The sequence below is a fragment of the Prionailurus bengalensis genome, chromosome F2 (genome assembly GCF_016509475.1).
Source record: "Prionailurus bengalensis isolate Pbe53 chromosome F2, Fcat_Pben_1.1_paternal_pri, whole genome shotgun sequence".
Classification (NCBI taxonomy): domain Eukaryota; kingdom Metazoa; phylum Chordata; class Mammalia; order Carnivora; family Felidae; genus Prionailurus; species Prionailurus bengalensis.
The window spans coordinates 54,489,046-54,507,920 of record NC_057353.1 but is presented as its reverse complement, the minus strand read 5'-3'; the positions used below and the strand labels follow the sequence as shown (position 1 = coordinate 54,507,920).

General features: G+C 38.8%; 2 protein-coding genes across 3 annotated transcripts in view; one reads left to right on the top strand and one right to left on the bottom strand.

Moving 5' to 3' along the window:
• Window positions 1-206: 206 nt before the first annotated feature.
• Window positions 207-10,983, bottom strand: ENY2 (ENY2 transcription and export complex 2 subunit). Of its 2 annotated transcripts, none has more exons than XM_043601611.1 (5): window positions 10,881-10,983; window positions 9,356-9,432; window positions 5,481-5,551; window positions 4,077-4,151; window positions 207-1,351 (listed from the first exon to the last, which is right to left on the bottom strand). In XM_043601611.1, the coding sequence occupies exons 2-5, from the start codon at window positions 9,421-9,423 to the stop codon at window positions 1,275-1,277; spliced, it is 291 nt and encodes a 96-aa protein (XP_043457546.1). In that variant the 5' UTR covers window positions 9,424-9,432; window positions 10,881-10,983; the 3' UTR covers window positions 207-1,274. The 2 variants fall into 2 exon arrangements, with proteins under 2 accessions (XP_043457546.1, XP_043457545.1); XM_043601610.1 differs by having other exon boundaries at window positions 10,809-10,977.
• A 22-nt stretch (window positions 10,984-11,005) lies between these two features.
• NUDCD1 (NudC domain containing 1) overlaps window positions 11,006-18,875 on the top strand; it is a 76,986-nt gene continuing 69,116 nt past the window's right edge. Inside the window, exon 1 of the mRNA XM_043601609.1 lies at window positions 11,006-11,391. Within this exon, the coding sequence (XP_043457544.1) occupies window positions 11,274-11,391 (118 nt within the window). The 5' untranslated portion in view covers window positions 11,006-11,273. The remainder of the gene's footprint in view (window positions 11,392-18,875) is intronic.

Here is an 18,875-nt window from a genome sequence, read left to right as displayed (position 1 = left end):
GACAATTTACAACCTTGCTACAGTGTCCTCCCTCAGCAGCATAAACCTTGACTGAGAACCTGTCTGAAATAGAGAAATCTTGTGCCATACCTCTTACCTTCTGAATTAGTATTTTAATCTGTAGATCTGGGAGGTACCACTCACAGAGGTAAGGAACACAGTAAGGGCAGTTATTGGAGGAAAAGAAGTCACTGTCTTAGATGTAGTCAGGTTAAGGTGTTTATGGAACATCCAAGAAAGCTGATCCACAGCAGTTGGGTATTCGGGTCTGGAGGCTGGGTTGAAGTCTGGTTTGGAGATACAATTTACCATTTATCACCAAGTTTATGTTTGAAGCCACAGTCCAACCCAAGTGTCCTGGGATTTGCCCAGGAAAAGTATATCATTAGTCAACCAGAGGGCCCAGGAGGGAGCACTAAAACACACCATTATTTAAAGTCCCATACAGCAAAAGGTATCCACAAGAAACAGAAGGAACTTCCAGTGTAGGAAAACACAATGTGAGGAGTGGGAAGAAAGTTCCAAGTGGCAGGATGGTCAACATTCTCATTCCAGCAGAGGTCACATAAGAATTGGTAAGAGTCCATTGGATTTGGCAATCTTGATGTCAGAGTAAAGCTACAGGTGGAGATAATTTCCCAGTAAGTTCTTTCTTGACCTTAGTATGTGGGGATGCAATTTAGAGCTTCTGCTCTCAAAGTTCAGATGAGTAGAGTATGTGAGAGGAGCGTGGTATGAAGCCAGTTTGCAAATGTTCTCTCTTCCAATAGGATGGTAAATTCTTTGAGGCATAAGGAAGGCACATAAAGATGATTAAGACCCAGTCCCAACCCTCAGCATTTATAACAAATCAGAAATTAGACATCTGTAGTACAAGATGGGACATGTATTATAAAATATCATAGAGATTCAAAAGAGGAATACACCACATCCAGACAATAGAAGAGCCTGCTTACTTCTCTTCAGTTGTTAGCACAGATATATGCACATACTTAACATTTAAACTGTATTAATTGCTGACTTTTTCAACAAATCTGGCAAATTATTAATAAAGTCCCTTTTATTCGCAAATCCAAGGAAACTTCAAACTCATTCATGAGATATTTATTAAAATAACACATTTAGGGAAAAAAATCAATACAATGTATACATCATTACTGAAAACTGTATACCATCATACAAAAAAGGATTTTATTTTGGGAAATTGATTCCTAATTTATGGCAAGTTTTACTTTCAGAAATAAAACCACAAAACGACACAATCTAATTCAATCTTAAAGGCTGGCATGCTGAGCAAGGAATGTTCTTATTCTTTGTAGGAGCTCCTTCTTTACACTGTCAGGTACCAGGGCTGAAATATAAAAATAAAATATAAGAGTAAGAAGATTCCAATTAATATATGTCAATTTGATATTTGATATCTTATTCTGAATTAATAATTTCATGAATAACCCACATGCTTCAATAAAGAAATAAAGATACCTGAAAAAGTATATTTGCAATTCATTATTTGAGTGAAGTGTCCAATACCTAACTACACTGCACACCGATGAGAAAACATAAGAAAATTCTTTAAACTAGGAGTGGAAAAGGCTTTTTTTAAATACAGAGGTACAGCAGGTTAATAAATTTGGTTTAAATGCAACAGTGACAATTCAAGAAGTTGGTCAAAATCACCATAAACAAAGGCAAAAGACAAAAGTGGGAAAACACTTACAGAATTGGGCTGACCTCTCTACTATATAATTTCTCCAAATTGATAAGAAAAAGATCAGACTAAAAGAAAAACAAGCAAAAGAGATAAAGAAAAGGAGGAACACAGTTCTTGAACACAGAAGGGGTTTAGCCTCATAGTTGAAATGTAAATTAAAACCACATTCAGATACCATGTTTTACCAATCATATTGGCTAAAAACCAAAGGTCGGTAGTATCCTGTGCTGGCAAGATTGAGGGAAAACTGGTGCTCTTGTATTAGCCGGTGGGGAATATAAATTGGTACCGCATTTTTGGGCAGCTAATTTGGCAATACTGTAGAAGTAAGTGCACATACTCTCTGACTCAGCAAAGATGCACAAACTGTGACAGGGGTTACATTTATGGTATTTTTACTTTTTCAATGTTGAACCATGTGACTATAATCTATTCAGAGTATCAAACTAAAAATGAAAAACAAAAAAGCCCTGCTCTTTGAAATTTTCATTACTATTAAATGTCAATACACGAATCTACACTATCATTTTTCCTTTTGTGGCTACTAATAAATAAGGACAATCGGGAATGAACCAGAACTCCTAATGCTACTTGCTTGTATCTAAAGGAAACTAAAAACTTCAGGTACAGTTCAACATTTGTATAGTGAATTCCATAAATAAGTATGCAAGTTAAATAAGACACCTATTCCCCTTGACAAATTGTTTAATTTAAGCCTCTGAGAAATAAAGGCTACATAATTAAGATCACTAGAAATGGGATCAGTAGGTACATTAAACATACTTTAATAAAAATTATGGTGATGGAGACTAGATCAGTCTAGTTGCCTTGGAGTTAGGGATAAGGTGTGACCATAAAAGGATAGCTTGAGGGATAGGGGGTGGTAGTTACGTGAATCTACACATGTGTATAAAATTCATAGCACTGCACACTAAGAAAAAGTCAATTCTACTGTATCTTAAAAAAAGAAAATAAATATTTCTGTTATAAAAGACGACTAAGAACATAAAAGAAAGGATTTATTTTGACTTCTCTGTTCTGTATTTGTTCATTTTCCAGCAGTGGAGTTATACGGGATTGAAATGTCCAGGATACAAGTGTTGAAAGAGAAGCAAAGGAAATTTCCATCCTGTATAACCAGCTCCTAAATGTTAATAGATTAAACATAAATTACAGACAGAAAATAGAAAAAGAAATTGGAGAAAATGATTTTAAAGTGTAAATTCGTGGGGAGAACAATACATACTGTTTCTTGTTTTGTTTTTCTTTTCCCTGAGACATGCTTGATGAAAAAGTCATGTTTTTTTTAGCTGTGAACAGGCCTACAGATGGCTGGAAAGGACGATGGGATTCTGTAGCTCTTTCCCAGCAGATAGTTCAGAGAATTAGTATTCTCTAGCAATAATTTTCAAACTCATTTACTTTTCACACTTAAATTCTTTTCACTATTTCTATGTGAGAAAACAGATAATGAATCATCTAATTTATCTGCTTACACTTAAAATGACCAGAAAAACCCCTTTCTCAAAATAAATGAAAATGACATAGCTGCATCTGAGGTAACAATGTAACTCCTAACTCAGTATTTATTACATATCACCAATGTTAATATATTTCCTCTCCTTCCTTTGCCTTCTGAAAGGAAATAAAGATGTTTGTAGTGTGAATTTTAAATACAGGTTACCCTGAATATGAAGTTTTGAAGCTCCCCAATTCTTAATTAGACAGTTAAGAAGACAGAACTTTTCTTTTTTAAATGTTTATTTATTTATTTATTTTTTTTTTGAGAGAGACAGCGTTAAGTGAGGGAGGGCAGAGAGAGGGAGAGAGAGAGAATCCAAAGCAGGCTCCATGCTCAGCACGGAGCCCACAACCATGAGATCATGACCTGAGCTGAAATTAAGAGTTGGATGCTCAACTCACTGAGTCACCCAGGTGCCCCAGAACTTTACGTATTTTTAAAAAGAAAAACAACAGCAGAGCATTGACTGTGGGGCTAGAGTAAAACTTTGGATTACTGAAATCAGGCCATATCTAATAAAACTTATGAATCCTAGCTTCAGGTACTACTTGACCCTACAAAATCCCATATTTTAAAAACTATCTGTCTTAACAACCGTTATGAACTTATGTTTCTATACTGTTTTAGAGTGCAAAAACATTTTATACTTCTCATCATATTTATTACTCAAGACTATGCTAGAGAGGCAGGTAGCAATTATCTTTCCCATTGAGGAAAGTTCAAGTACCCAAATAATTTTAGAAAGGGTATTTTTCCCTGTAAAAAGAAAGAAAAACTGAACCAGCAAGAGAGAAAAAAATCATGTCTTCACACGTTTCCGTCCACAAAATTTGTATTCCTTACCTCTGCCTTTTGGTGTGATTTCAGCCACCAAGTCATCAACAGTAACGTGTTCTAGTCCTTTTTCTTTAATTACCTCTTATGCAAAAGCAAAAAACAAATCATATCATTTAAAATCATTATCTGTAAGAAAGATTTTCATAGAGGAAGGGTTAAGATCATGTTTTTAGAGTGCAGACTGGTCTTTAAAAAAAAAGAGGACACTTCTTTTTTTCTTTTCTATTGAAGATTTAGTTCAACCTTAAACACATTAAGTATTCACCAGATCAAAATCTTAAAAACCTATTCATCTCTCAGCTAAATCACTTGTAACTTAACAAATATAACAGAATGAATTCGAACTATAAAGTCAAATCTAAAATGTGTAAAAAGCTGGAAACTTAGAACTGTACAGATCTTATTTCACTATAATAGCAGTTCCTGAATGTATGGAGGGAGGTAAAAGCTATTATTTGAGTCTAACTTGTAATTTCATATCTCTAAATTAAACTATAGAACAACTCTTTTGTTCATTTCTCTTCTCTAGGCTAGGCCAAAAGAAGAAGAGGGAAAGGAGTTAACATTATTGGAACGCTATGTGCTGGGTGTTTTGCAGCATTTAATATTCACAACAATCTAATGGGCCAGGCATTTTTCCACTTCACAAGTGAGCCTACTGAGGCTTAAAGATTAAATACTCATCCAAACATGAGCTGAAGTCCAGCTGTATTCTCTTCCAGTGAAGGTCTGTATGACCTCAAAGTCTATGCCTTTACTAACTCACCATATTGCTTTCTTAGGATTAATGATATAGTTTCTATTATCATTAATTGTAGAAACAATTGCAATATAATGGGAGTTCATTGAAAATATCCAGAATTGCATTATACCAAAGCCGAGCCAGAAAAGGAGGCTCATCTCTTGACATGTATAATTTATCTAGTGGTATCCTCATCAACACCCAGTAACTTAACAAGCTTCCACCCCACATTTTAAAAAATTAGTGTAATTATCTAGGATTTTTGTAGGTAAATTCTTCAAAAAATAATATTGTTAAAGCCAGAGATGTAATTCCTATAAAGTCTGCCAATGATAGTGTTCAATTTGTTATAAAGTTAAAACATAGGAATAATTAATGTTTCACTTTGAGTAGGGACACTGAAAAAGGCTGGATTCCATACTCTGATGAGAGAGAAAATCTTGCCTCACTTGGTTACAAAAAATACAAAGAAAATTTCTAAAGATTCAGGAATTACATCTACCAAAAGGAGACAAAAGGAGGAAATCATTACTACAAGATTCAATTTTCCGTATGTTTCAAATTATGCTCGGCACTCAACAGATCTTAAAATACTGCCTATTTTTCTAGTGAACTCCAAACCAACAAGAACAATGGAATTAGTTTATCTTGTAAATGAAACTGATTACCTTTACAGTGTGCCTTCAACTGGTCCTTCCAGCCACATTCAATTAATTTAGCTCTCAGCAACTCTTTGAGGCTGTTGAAAAAGAAATTTTGATATTAAACTACAACAATGCACAATATTTTAGATAGGATGTTTGAAGCAAAAGTTCAAACGTTCAATTAAAAATTCCCTGCCTTCTAAACACAAAAACTTTAATTGTGGCCTAATCTTGGTTCTATTACTAATTTTTTGATCTTATGCAAATAATTTAGACTCTGGACCTCATTTTCATCATTATAAAGTTAAATGAAGTGGATGAGGGAGAAGTACTTCTCAAGAAACTCTACTCTCTGGCCTTCTCATACACTTTCTATTCCCCTCCACCAACAGGAATACTGTGAGTCTTGTACAATTTCTAGATAGTTTTAGTTGAACTCGAAGCAGGTGCACCTCAAAATCTTCAAAATCTATTCTTTGACTACAAACTCTTCTCCTTTAGCTCTCTTGCTTCCCCATATTTCTAACCTCAAAAACTTTCCCCTCATTTTTTTCCAACAAGCTTCCAAATTATATACTAAGTATGGTATTTCATTGATTCTAAGCCTGTTTCTCCCCCACATTCCAATAATTCAGTAATTGGTATGCCTGTCATAATTAAAAAAAATTTTTTTAATGTTTATTTATTTTTGAGACAGAGAGAGACAGAGCACGAACGGGGGAGGGTCAGAGAGAAAGGGAGACACAGAATCCGAAATAGGCTCCAGGCTCTGAGCTGTCAGCACAGAGCCCGACGCAGGGCTTGAACTCAGGGACCGCGAGATCATGACCTGAGCTGAAGTCGGACGCTTAACCAACTGAGCCACCCAGGCATCCTATGCCTGTAATAATTTAATTGGCAGAATTTTCTTTTTCCCTACAGGTTAAAAAAAATAATGGTGTGTATTACAACTAACTGCATCATGGGTATAAAAAAATATTTCCTATCCTTTTGCCATACCCACTCTTACAAGTCTTCAATCTTTAACCTAAATCATGTCTCAGCTTCAACACGTCATGTCCCAAACCAAACCATTTCTCTTTCAATATTCCTAGACATCCCCTATGTGACAGTTCCATCTTGGTATTTAATTAGGTCTTCTTTTTTTTTTTTTTTTTTATTTATACTTGAGAGAGAGCGAGAGCATGCACACTTGAGCGGTGGAGGGGCAGAGACACACACTCAGAAGCAGGCTCCAGGCTTGAGCTGTCAGCACAGAGCCCAAAGCAGGGCTCACACTGCCGAGCCAAGCCGTGAGATCATGACCTGAGCTGAAGTTGGACGCTTAACAGAAGTTCCTCAGGCTTAACCTGAGCTGAAGTTGGACCTGAGCTGAAGCTGGACGCTTAACCTGAAGTTTCCTCAGGCTAGAAAACCTAGGAGCATCTTTCACTCAACTCTGTTAACACTATACGTATAATCCACAGGAGCAATTCCTACTGGTTCCAGTTTTAAATATACACCTACAATCAAAATGTTTTCTTTACCATCTTTGCCATTACTCCCCTAGTCCAAGCCATCTTCTTCTCTTGGACTGGACCACTACCAATGCCTCTAAACTTGTCCCCCTACTCCTTTGCTCATATACTTCGCTCTCCTTCTTCTGCTCAAAATGGCCCAGTGCTTCCCAATTTACTTAGACTAAAATTCCAAGTTTTTGTTAGGCTTACTAACCTAACTAGCCTAAATAACCCTCCATGATCTTCCCCCTCCCCAGGTCTCTCTTCTTCTTCTCACTCAATTTACTCAGGCTGATGAAATTCTATGTGCTCCTCAAAAAACAGGCAAGCTCCTGTCTTAGATCCTTGGCTCTTGAAAGTCCTCCCCATTCACTCATATCCTTCTGATTTCTTACCAGTGAAGCCTTCTTTATTTTTTTGTCTCAAATACACAACCCATTATTCTCTGCTTTATTTTTCCTCTAGAACTTACCACCATCTACATAAAACAGATGTAGTGTCTGTCTCCTCCCATTAGAATGTAAGCTCCATGAAAGGACAGACTTTATTTTGTTCACTACTGTATCACCAGCACCTTAACAGGACATAGCATATGCTAGAAACTCAGTAACTTTAAGCTGCACGAATGAAGAGACAAATAAACAATAATAAATAATCCCCTTTACACATTACTGCCAATACTATCGTCTCAGTTCTCCAAGGCACCATTCTGGATGTCTTCTTCCTCATTTCTCATATTGAGGACTGCTGATTTTACTTTAAAAATTTTTAAGTTCTTGCTTCCATTTTTGCTGTTTTTCATTTTTAACCTGATATAACCTGCTAACACATTCTTCTATAATGTATCTCTAGCCCTTTAAGGCTATCCTCACATTGCCAGAATAGTATTCCTAAAGAGCAAATGTGATGTAGTCATCCCCTTTCTTAGAATCTTTTAACTTCTCCCCCCACCCAAGGATAAAGTCAGATGTTTTTGCAAACCCATCACCCATTTTCCTGCCCTTTCTTTGACACCACTCTCAGTGTAATAAATCTGTGCAGGGTTCCAGCAATGGAAATGAGACCCAGGCAAGGCTGATCATAACTGGCCTATGTACCTAAGTAAGATGGTAATCAAGCCAGGTACTTTGCTGGAACTACTAGGAGAAAGGTAGTCTGAGCCAGAGGGATGTGAATCCTGAACTGCTGATCTCTGCCACCTTGTGGGTAGTCTGCTTAAGAATAAAGCCAACACAGAGGAAAAGAGAGCTGAGAAAGAAAAAGAAAAACATATTCTTGGTAACAGTTTTTGAGTGCTTGGACCCAGTGGAGCCTGAAGTAATTTCAAGCTCTTGACTTTTTAGTTAGATGAGCTTATATATTTCCACTGATTAAGCAAGTTTTTGAGTTCAGTTTCTACCATTTACAAATGAAAGAATTCTGACTTATACCAAATCTACTCCTCCTGTCTACTGTTCCAGCAATATCACTTTCATACTTTACCTGCCAGTTTTAATTTTACAGTTCCTCAGAACGTTATTATGTTGTAACAAATCTCTGTGACTTTGCACATTCTGTTCCATGTTCCTTGAATGTCTTCTCTGCTTTACTGGCTGGAAGAACTGCTAATCTTTCTTCCAGAACTGAAATACCTCTTATACTACTCTAACTGATTACTTTAACCCCCAAGTACAGTTGAAAGATCTCTCCTCTTCCTTAAGTGTATTTCTCTTATGCAATTTTTCACCCTACTTCTGGAAGCCTTTCTTGATTGCTGAGCCTCTGCTTAGTACTTCTACACCTGTTCATTCTTCAAATATTTACCTGGTCAGTTATGTGCTAGGCATAATGCTGGGGATACAATGGTAGTTCTACTGTCAAGGAACTGAGAGTATACTGGAGAACACAAATAAGCAAAGCAGGTGGTTATAATACAATGTGATTAAATGCTAGGATAGAACAAGGCATCTTGGACTTAAGGGATTCCTGTAAGAGATGATATTTAAATTAAGACCTGAAAGATGAGCTAGAATTAAAGATCAGGGAAGAAGAATGTCTCAGAGAGTAAGAACAGCACAGCTGCTCTGAGATTAATAGTTTGGTAACTGAAACTGGTTCTATCATATTATCTCCCTATTAAAAACTGTAGTAATCTGGGTATATTTTCTTCTCTGTTAGATGATACATTCTTTGACAGTCATTTCTTGTTCATCTTTTTAGAGAACTCATTTTCGTTTAAGTCATGCAATACTGAACAGACCTATTTTTTATGGATGTTAGGAATTGAAACTTTTGATAATCTCAATTTTCTGTAATTCCTTCCATTGACATCAGTTTGCTCCTTGATATTAGATTCTTACATTAAAATAACTGTAACTTAAAGATGTTAAATGTAATTTATTAACACAATCCATTGCTTACCGTTCTCTTTCTCCAGTTTCTATCAACTTTTGGTTAATCGCTGCTCTCATCTGCGCATCTTTGTTCATCTTGCTAACCTGAACATCAACATGTATTTTCAGATACAGAACACCCACAAAGCATTTTCTTCTAAATCCTCTAGGTAAGCATCCCATTTAACATTTAACATTCTATCAACTGAAGGAGTGATAAATTTCAACATTGTGTTAACAATGTCATTACTCTTAATATCGTTTACTGCATCCCAATAAGTCATACTGATTAACTCACAATTTTCTTTCCCCATATACCCTTTATTAATGAGTCCTTAGATAATAATAATTATTGTCACATTTATGAAACACTTATGTGCCCAGTACTGGGTTAACACATTGGGGCTTTTTTTTAACCTCATTTAATTCCCAAAACTTATTTTTTTATGTTTGAATTATTAACATAATTTGTATTTTACAATTGAGAAAACTGAGGCACAAAGATAGAAAGTGGTGAAGGCAGGATTTGAACTCAGGTACTCTGACCTGAGAAGCCCCCAAACACTTTAACAGCACATCATAACTGACTGCTAATAATTTCTGCATTTTTAACTGCATTCAAAATTTCTGGGAAGCCATGTAACCTAAATACCAATAAAAGATCAAGTACTGTTGGTGAAAAATAAAATTTCCAGATTAGGTTCTAAGTGCTTTACTTTTCACTAGGATGCACCCAGAAGTACAACTCTCAAACTAGCTCCAAGTATGTGTTTGTGTATGCTCTTCATCAAAGCTGAAAACAAATCTTGAACTAATTCCCAACACAGAAAATTCTCAATTTTCAGTTAAAAAAAAAAAAAAGGTAGAAGAAGGTTAGAATGTAAAAACTTGGAATACAGTAACATTACTGCACGTAATCTGTCACTAACTCGGGACCACTTTTGTTGTCTCCCATCTTCGCCTATGTGCAAACTCAGGCTGGCAATGAGTTTTGAGTTGGGAAAAAAATTTTTTTTGAGTGGAACAGGAAAAAGGAGGGGTTGAGAAAGGACTTAGTAATGTTTGCTTATGTCGTTGGAGGCTAACATTTTCAAAATAACTCTAAGGTCTAGTCGGTACCATTCCTAGAATATTGAACTTGATCTCGCCTTGGCCCCTAAAATACGGATAGTGACCTTGGACAAGTCAATTCTTAAAGGCCTCAGTTTTCTCACTGGTAAAACAAGGGCGCTAGGGGAATCCCTCCCAGTTCAGACATTCTTTGGGAAAATAGAATAGGGCGGAGACAGCGGGAGAGGCGGGAGGGGAGGAGCCAGAAAACAAAGCGTGGACTGGCTTCAGGCCAACTCCGGTTGCACGCCCTGTCGGAGAGCCCTACAGGCCCGCGAGCGCGGGTCGGGGAAGCTAACGAAAGACAGCACATCGAAAGGAGCCTGGGCTGGGCCCGGGTCCCGGCCCTGAGGACCACGGGCATAGCTCACCACCATCACCGCGGGCGAGGGCCGTCCCTTCCCAGCGACGAAATGACCCTTGCGCTGACGACCGTTACCTACCACACTCTTCGGCTGCCCGGACTTAGACCCTCAGTAGCTCGGGCACCTAAGCACACAGAAAGCTAAAACACGCATTTCCGGGGCGGGGTCTCGCCACCCTGCCTATAAATGTGAGAATTTAACCAGCGCGGGCCGCCTCCTGGTAGCTCAGCCCTCTGGGTAAGAAAGTCCATACCCTGCAGTCTTGCGGGCGTTAAGTCTCCGAAAGACTACATAGCCCGGCATGCAACATTGTCAACTTTCGCATGGACACTACATTTCCCAGACGGCGCCCCACACCGCAGTGTCTTCTGGGATGGGAACCACGCCGCCTGCGAGCCTCGGTGCTACGAGCGAAGCGCGGACCTTTCAACAAGAGCTTTATTAATTTTCACGCTGCGACCTAGGAAGGCTATGGAGGTGGCTGCTAATTGCTCTCTGCGCGTGAAGAGACCTCTGTTGGATCCCCGCTTCGAGGGTTACAAGCTCTCCCTCGAGCCGCTGCCCTGTTACCAGCTGGAGCTTGACGCAGGTGGGAAGCGGCGGCGACCCCCGGCACTCTCCCCACTTTCGGCTGCTGGCAGCCGGACCCTTTCCTCATTTTCTTCCTTTCTGTCTTGGGCAAGCAAGGCGACCGGGGCCTTCCGTATATCCCGTCGGGCTACCGTGGACCGGGGATGGCCGCCTCTGGAGAGGGAAGCCCATCCCGGAACCCAGTAGGAGTCTCCTTCGCCTGGCTCGGCCCGAGTTCCAGGGTCCGTCACGCAACTGCTGCCTGGCCTCTGGGCGCTTGTCCGTCCCTGGCCTGGGCCCCGCTTTCGCTCTCTAGCATCCTCGGTAACCGTGTGCGTTGAGAAGCCACACCTTGGAGGACCTCCCAGATGGCGGAGATTCATTTCTTAGAAACTCCATTGCAATTCAGAGGATTTTCAGTTGCATAGGTGCTGTCAGTCTAAGGACACTATCTTAGAGAATATCTCTAGGAAATTTTGAGGAAACGTTGATTTAGTACCTACACTTCTATTTGTGTGTATTTGAGGCTGACCAAAATATTCATCCTTGTTCTTAGAACGTAATGAATGGTATTTTCGTTAAAGATAAAGGGCCCAGAGATTTGCATTTTTAACACACCTCTACTGATTCTGATGCGTGTTGAGTGCATCACAGTTTGAGAAATACTGATCTAGACTTAATAAATTTTATCAGATAAGTGTTTATTAATTGATTTATAAAATTCAGAAACCTCTATCAAGACCTTGTTTTATGTTACCTGCTGATATTATCAAGATAAATGAGGTACAGTCTGTAACATAAAAGTGCAGTTGGGTACTTGGGAAGAAAAATATAAACAGATAAATTTAGAGCAGTCTGATAAGGCAGTGATCTGGTTATGTACAGAACACAATGTTAGTACTTAAGTATCTTTCCAAACCAGCCTGGAGATCTGGGAAAGCTTCCTGGAGAAGTTGATATCTAAGTTGAGTTTTTAAGAATAGGTAAGAGTTGACTCAGGTAAGATAAAATGAGCTTGGTTTTTCTTTTCATTCCCTTCCTTTTCTTCTCCCACCCTGTGTCAGTAAATGGTACCATCATGTTTAATTTATGCATGAAAAGGCCACCCAAAACTCAGTGCTCAAAAGAGTAAGCAGTTATTGTTGCTCACAGGTCTGTAAGTTAGGTAGGTGGTTCTTCTAGTCGTGGCTTGGGCTTATTCCTGCATTTTTGTTCAGCTATGCATCTGCTTTGTCGCTCTGCTCTTGGCTGGACTTCCTCATATGTTTGGGGGTTCTCTGGCTATAGATTGGTGTAGGATTATTTCAGATGGCTTCTACTTAGTTAGGTTTTCTCCATGTGGTCTCATTCTTTAGCAGGCTTTTTACTCCAAGAGAAAACCAGCAGTGCACAGGCACTTTTATAAGCTGCTGCCAGGAAAAAGTTTGCTCTTGTCCCATTGGTCAAAGCAAGTCATATCATCAGGCCTTAAAGTCAGTATAGCAAACTCATAGCAAAGACAGAGAGGCATAAAAAATTGGAACTATTAGTGCAAGTCTACATAATTGCTTATATTGGAGTCATGAAGTATTTCTTTTATCCCCTTGTTCAGTCTGTCAGCAAGTACAGTCAGCACAAGATTTGACTTCTTGCCTCCACCCTTGTCCAAATCAGTTATTTTTTACCTTAACTATAGTAGCTTATTGACTAGCTTTCCTGCCATTTCATTCTCCTTCATTCCATTCTCTGTAAAGCAGTATTATCATAGTTTTTAATTCTATATTTATTTGATACCTTTTTCCTCCACTAGACTGTGACTCCATGAAGATAATGTTTCTCTTTTCTTCACTACTGTAGCCCTCACGCTTAAGATTATAGGTACTCAATAAATTGAATGAGTGAGGAAAAGAAGTTGTTATTGAGGTCACTCCATTCCTGAGAAAGCGTGAGTAAAAAAGGGAAAGAGTAATTGGGTTTTGTGTAGGACACTGCTGCAGTCCTGTATTGCTGGAGGAAAAAATCTGGGGAATGAGAGATGAGTTAGAAAGATAGATGAGGGCACTGTTTGTTTTGTGGACTTTGCACCTCTGGTGTGTCTAAGTCAGTATTTCTTTTCATGGGCTTTTACAATTAAAAATAAAGTTCAGGGGGCGTCTGGGTGGCTCAGTCGGTTGAGCGTCCAACTTCAGCTCAGGTCATGATCTCACGGTACCTGAGTTTGGGCCCCACGTCGGGCTCTGTGCTGACAGCTCAGGGCCTGGAGCCTGCTTCGGATTCTGTGTCTTCCTCTCTTTCTGCTCCTCCCCTGCTCACACTCTGTCTCTCTCTCTCTCTCTCTGAAATGACTGAAGATTAAAAAAAAAATAGATAAAAATAAAGTTCAGCTGTCAAAGGTTTGCCAACTTTTTAATTTGCTGAGTGGAGATGTTTCTTTTGTTTGTTTCAAGTGTTTATTTAAATTCTAGTGTAATATTGGTTTCAGGAGTAGAATTTAGGGATTCATCACTTACATGCCACCCAGTGTTCATCACAAGTGCCCTCCTCAATACCCATCATCCATCTAGCCCATCCCTCCCATCCACCCCCCCCACCCCAATCAACCCTTAGTTTGTTCTCTATAGTTAAAAATCTCTTATGGTTTGCCCCCCTCTTTTCCCCCCTCTTCCCATGTTATCTGTTTTGTTTCTTAAATTCCACATATGAGTGAAATGGTATGGTATTTGTCTTCCTCTGACTGACTTGTTTAGCTTAACATAATACACCCTAAGTGGAGATGTTTCTTAAACACGGTGATGTCCTCACCCATGCTTTCATAAGTAAAAGGATATTTGAACATCAAAAAAAACAGGAAGCAAACTCTCACAATAGTCCTCTAAATTGAATACATTAACTTTATTAACGAGTTCCTAAGTTGTCATTGTTTTTTCCTTTTTTCACCATTTTTGGTATTGGAATCTGTGGGATGCACAATTGGAGGTGGTGATGAGCTGCCATTTAGGGTTTTAAGAATAGAAAGCAGATAGATTTAGAGATTGAGTGGTTTACTCTAGCATCTGTGGAGGCTGGGGGCTCCTGGGTTGCTCAGTCAGTTAAGCATCTGACTTTGGCTCAGGTCAGGATTGCATGGTTCGTGGGTTCGAGCCTTGTGTCGGGCTCTGCTGACAGCTCAGAGCCTGGAGCCTGCTTCTGATTCTGTGTCTCCCTCTCTGTCTGCTCCTTTCCTGCTTGTGCTGTGTCTCTCTCTGTTTCTCAAAAAATAAAATAAAATGTTTAAAAAAAAAAAAAAAAGAGGATCTGTGGCAGCTGAATTTGGGAGATTGGAGGAATAGAGGCAGGGAGACCAGTTTGGAGGCTTTTGCCATAGTTTATGTGAGGGGCTTGCATTAAGAATTACTACCTGATGGGGTACCTGCATGGCTCAGTGTGTTAAACATCCAACTTCTGCTCAGATCATGATCTCATGGTTTGTGGATTTGAGCCCCACATCGGGCTCTGTGCTGACAGCTCAGAGCCTGGAGCCTGCTTCAGATTCTGTGTCTCCCTGTTTCTCTGCTCCTGCCCCACTTATGCTCTGTATCTGTCTCTCTCTCAAAAAAAAAAAAAAAAAAAAAAGAATAAATATTTAAAAATAAAAAAGAATTACTACCTGAGAATGATGATGAAGAGGTTAATTCTTTTATTTTTATTTATTTATTTTTTTAAGTTTATTTATTTTGAGAGGGACAGAGATAGCGTGAGTGGGGGAGGGGCACAGAGAGAGAGAGAGAGAGAGAGAGAGAGAGAGAGAATGAGAGAGAGAGAGAGAGAGAGAGAGAGAGGCAGAGAATCCCAAGCAGGCTCTGCACTGTCAGCACAGAGCCTGCGTGGGGCTCAAACCCATGAAACCTTGAGAGTCGAACCTGAGCCAAAATGATGGGTCAGATGCTTAACCAACTGAGCCACCCAGGTGTCCTGAGATTAGTTTGTTTAAAAATTGTCATTTCTGGAGATGGTGAGGTATGATTGAGGAGCTCCTCTTGGCAACTTGATTTCTTTTATACTACCCAAGGAGTTTACATTATTTCAGCAAAAACATTAGTGGACAGTGTGTGAAGCTTTGCATTTAGAATGTGAGGTTGATGGGGCACCTGGGTGGCGCAGTCGGTTAAGCGTCCGACTTCAGCCAGGTCACGATCTCGCGGTCTGTGAGTTCGAGCCCCGCGTCAGGCTCTGGGCTGATGGCTCGGAGCCTGGAGCCTGTTTCTGATTCTGTGTCTCCCTCTCTCTCTGCCCCTCCCCCGTTCATGCTCTGTCTCTCTCTGTCCCAAAAATAAAATAAAAAGTTGAAAAAAATTAAAAAAAAAAAAAAGAATGTGAGGTTGAAGATGTGCTCTCATCTTGAGGAGTTTTAGTACTGGCTCATTTTTATTCTCATTTTAAATAATACTAGCAAATTGTTCTAAAGTTCCCTTTGCTATATAAACAGTACAACTGTCAGTTTGTGTTTTTCTTTTTCTCCCCAAATTTTATTTATTTTGAAAGAGCATGAGCAGGGCAGGGGCAGAGAGAGAGAGAAAGAGAGAGAGAGAGAGACAGAGAATCGCAAGCAGGCTCCATGCTGTCAGCACAGAGCCAAACACAGGCTTGATGAGATGAACCCATGAGATCATGGCCTGAGCTGAGATCAAGAGTCGGGCACTTAAGTGACTGAGCCACCCAGGCGTTCCAGTTTGTTTTTCTATGCTAAAGAACAAGCAAAAAGTTTTATAAAGTTTATTTGCTTATTTGAGAGAGAGCATGAGTGGGGGGAGGGAGAGAGAGAATCCCAAGCAAGCTCTGCGATGCCAGCACAGAGCCCAACTTGGGGCTTGAACTCATGAAACGGTGAGATCATGACCTGAGCTGAAACCAAGAGTCGGATGCTTAACCGACTGACCACCCAGACACCCCTCTAGGCATCTATTTTATACAGATCTTCCTCTACTTAAAATGGGCACTTCCTGTGCCCTTCTGTTACTAGCACTCTGTTCCTCCACATACCCCTTCAGTCCCTAAGCAACTGCTGCTAGTTCTCTGTTACTATAAATTAGTGTGCATTTTCTAGAGTTTTATATACATGGAATTACACAGTATGTATTTTTTGTCTTGTTTCTTTTACTCAGCATAATTACTTTTACCTCGTGCCTGCGTAAGAGAAGGATATTGAAATCTCTGACTACGATTGTAGATTTTTCTTTTTTCTTGCAGTTCTGTTCATTTTTACTTCATATATTTTGAAGCTCTCTTATGTTGCATAAACGCTATTGATTATTATGTCCTCACTCCAGCTCTTTTGCTAAATATTACCATAATGTGTGTATTTGTTTCCACCTTTTAACTTTTAACCTTTTGTGTTTTAGTATCTAACATGTATTTCTTACTGGCAGAAATAGTTGAGTCTTGTTTCTTTATTCAACCTGACAATCTCTACCTTTTCGTTATGCTGTTTATATTTGATGTGATTATTGATTTTTTTTAGTTTGATCTTTCATCTTGCTAGTGGTATTCTGTTTGTATTATCTACTCTGGGAAAATGGAATTTTCCTTTTTTTTTTTTAATTTTGTCCATTTCCATTTTTCTTCTTTTGGATTGAGTATTTTCTTTTTTTTTTTTTTTTTTCTAAAATTTTTAAAATGTTTATTTCTTTTTGAGAGAGAGACAGAACACAAGCAGGGGAGGTGCAGAGAGAGAGAGACACACATACAGAATCAGAAGCAGGCTCCAGGTTCTGAGCTGTCAGCACAGAGCTGGACGCAGGGCTTGAACTCACCAGCTGTGAGATCATGAGCTGAGCCCAAGTCAGACACTTAACTGAGCCACCCAGGTGCCCCTGGGTTGAGTATTTTCTTAAGAATTCATTGTTATCACATTTCTTGGTTTACTAGCTGTCACTCTTTGTATTTTACTAGTTGCTTTAGAGTTAATAGTATACATCTTTAAAGATTTTTTTTAATGTTTATTTATTTTTGAGAGATAGAGTGCAAGTCAGGGAGGAGCAAAGAGAAAGAGAGACAGAGAGTCTTAAGCAGGCTCTGTGCTGCCAGTGCAGAGCCCAATGTGGGGCTCAAACTCATGAGTCATGAGATCAGCACCTGAGTGGAAACCAAGAGTCAGATGCTTAACTGACTAAGCCATCCAGGTGCCCCAATATAATACATCTTTAATTTACTGCATGGTATATTCAAATGATGTTACACTTTGCTCATAATATAAGACCCTAAAATAGTATACTTCTGTTTCTTTCCTCCTGGCCTTTATGCTATTGAATTTGTATTTTCAAAAGACATTTTGCCATGTGTAGGATTCTAGGTTTATACCTTTTCTTCTTTCAGTACATTTGACCCTTGAATAATGTAGGTTTGAAATATGCAGGTCCATTTATATGTGGATTTTTTTCACTAAATATAGTGGAGGACTGTAACTGTGTTTTCCTTATGATTTTCTTAATAGTATTTTGTTTTTTCTAGCTTATTTTAAGACCACAGTATATACTGCATGTACAGAATATGTGTTAACTGTGCTATTGGTAAGATTTCTGGTCAACAGAAGGCTATTAGTAGTTAAGTTTACGGGGAGTCAAAAAGTTATATGTGGATTTTCGAGGTGCTAGGGTCAGTGCCCCTTACCCGTGTCATTCAAAAGTCAAATGTACTTTAAAGATGTTGCCCCACTCTCTTCTAGCTTTTATTGGTTCTGATGAGAAAGCTGGTGTTTTTCCATCTTTATTCTTTTGTATGACATGTGTTTTTTTCTTTTGCATTGCTTTTGAGCAGTTTGATTACATTACCTTGCTGTGGTTTTTTTTTCTTCATGTGCTTTTGAGTTTGTTGGTCTGTCTAGATCCGTGGGTTTATAGTTTTCAAGTTTATAAAATGTCCAGCCATTATTTTTTTTTCAGTTTTTTTTCTTCCTCTTCTTTATTTTAAGGAATCCAGTTGCCCATTTGTATCTTTTATTTTTATTTTTTTGAAATTTATTTTTGAGAGAGAGAGAGAGAGAACACAGGGAAGGGGCATAGAGGGGAGAGAGAGAGAATCTCAAGCAAGCTCTGGGCTAACAGCACAGAGCCTGACACAGGGCTTGATCCCATGAACTGTGACATCCTGACTGAGCTGAGATTGAGAGTCAGACGTTTAACCGACAAAGCCACCCACGCACCCCCAGTTGCCCATTTTTAGATTGCTGGAAATTGACCCCAGGTTATTAGTGCTCTTGATTTTTGTGTGTTTTTTGCATTCTTTTTTTTCCCTCTACTTTATTTTGGATAATTTCTATTTTCATGCCTTTAGCTTCACTGTTGTTTTGCAGTGTCTGATTTGTTGTTATTCCCATCATGTATATTTTTCATCATAGATGTTGTAGTTTTCATCTTTTACATTTTTCACGTCTGTTTTTAATGTATGGAATGTACATTTTACATCTTTTTTGTCTTTGTTGTTTTGGACAATGGAATGTACTTTAATATAATAACTCAGTGTTCTATTCTGCTAATTATAACTTACGTA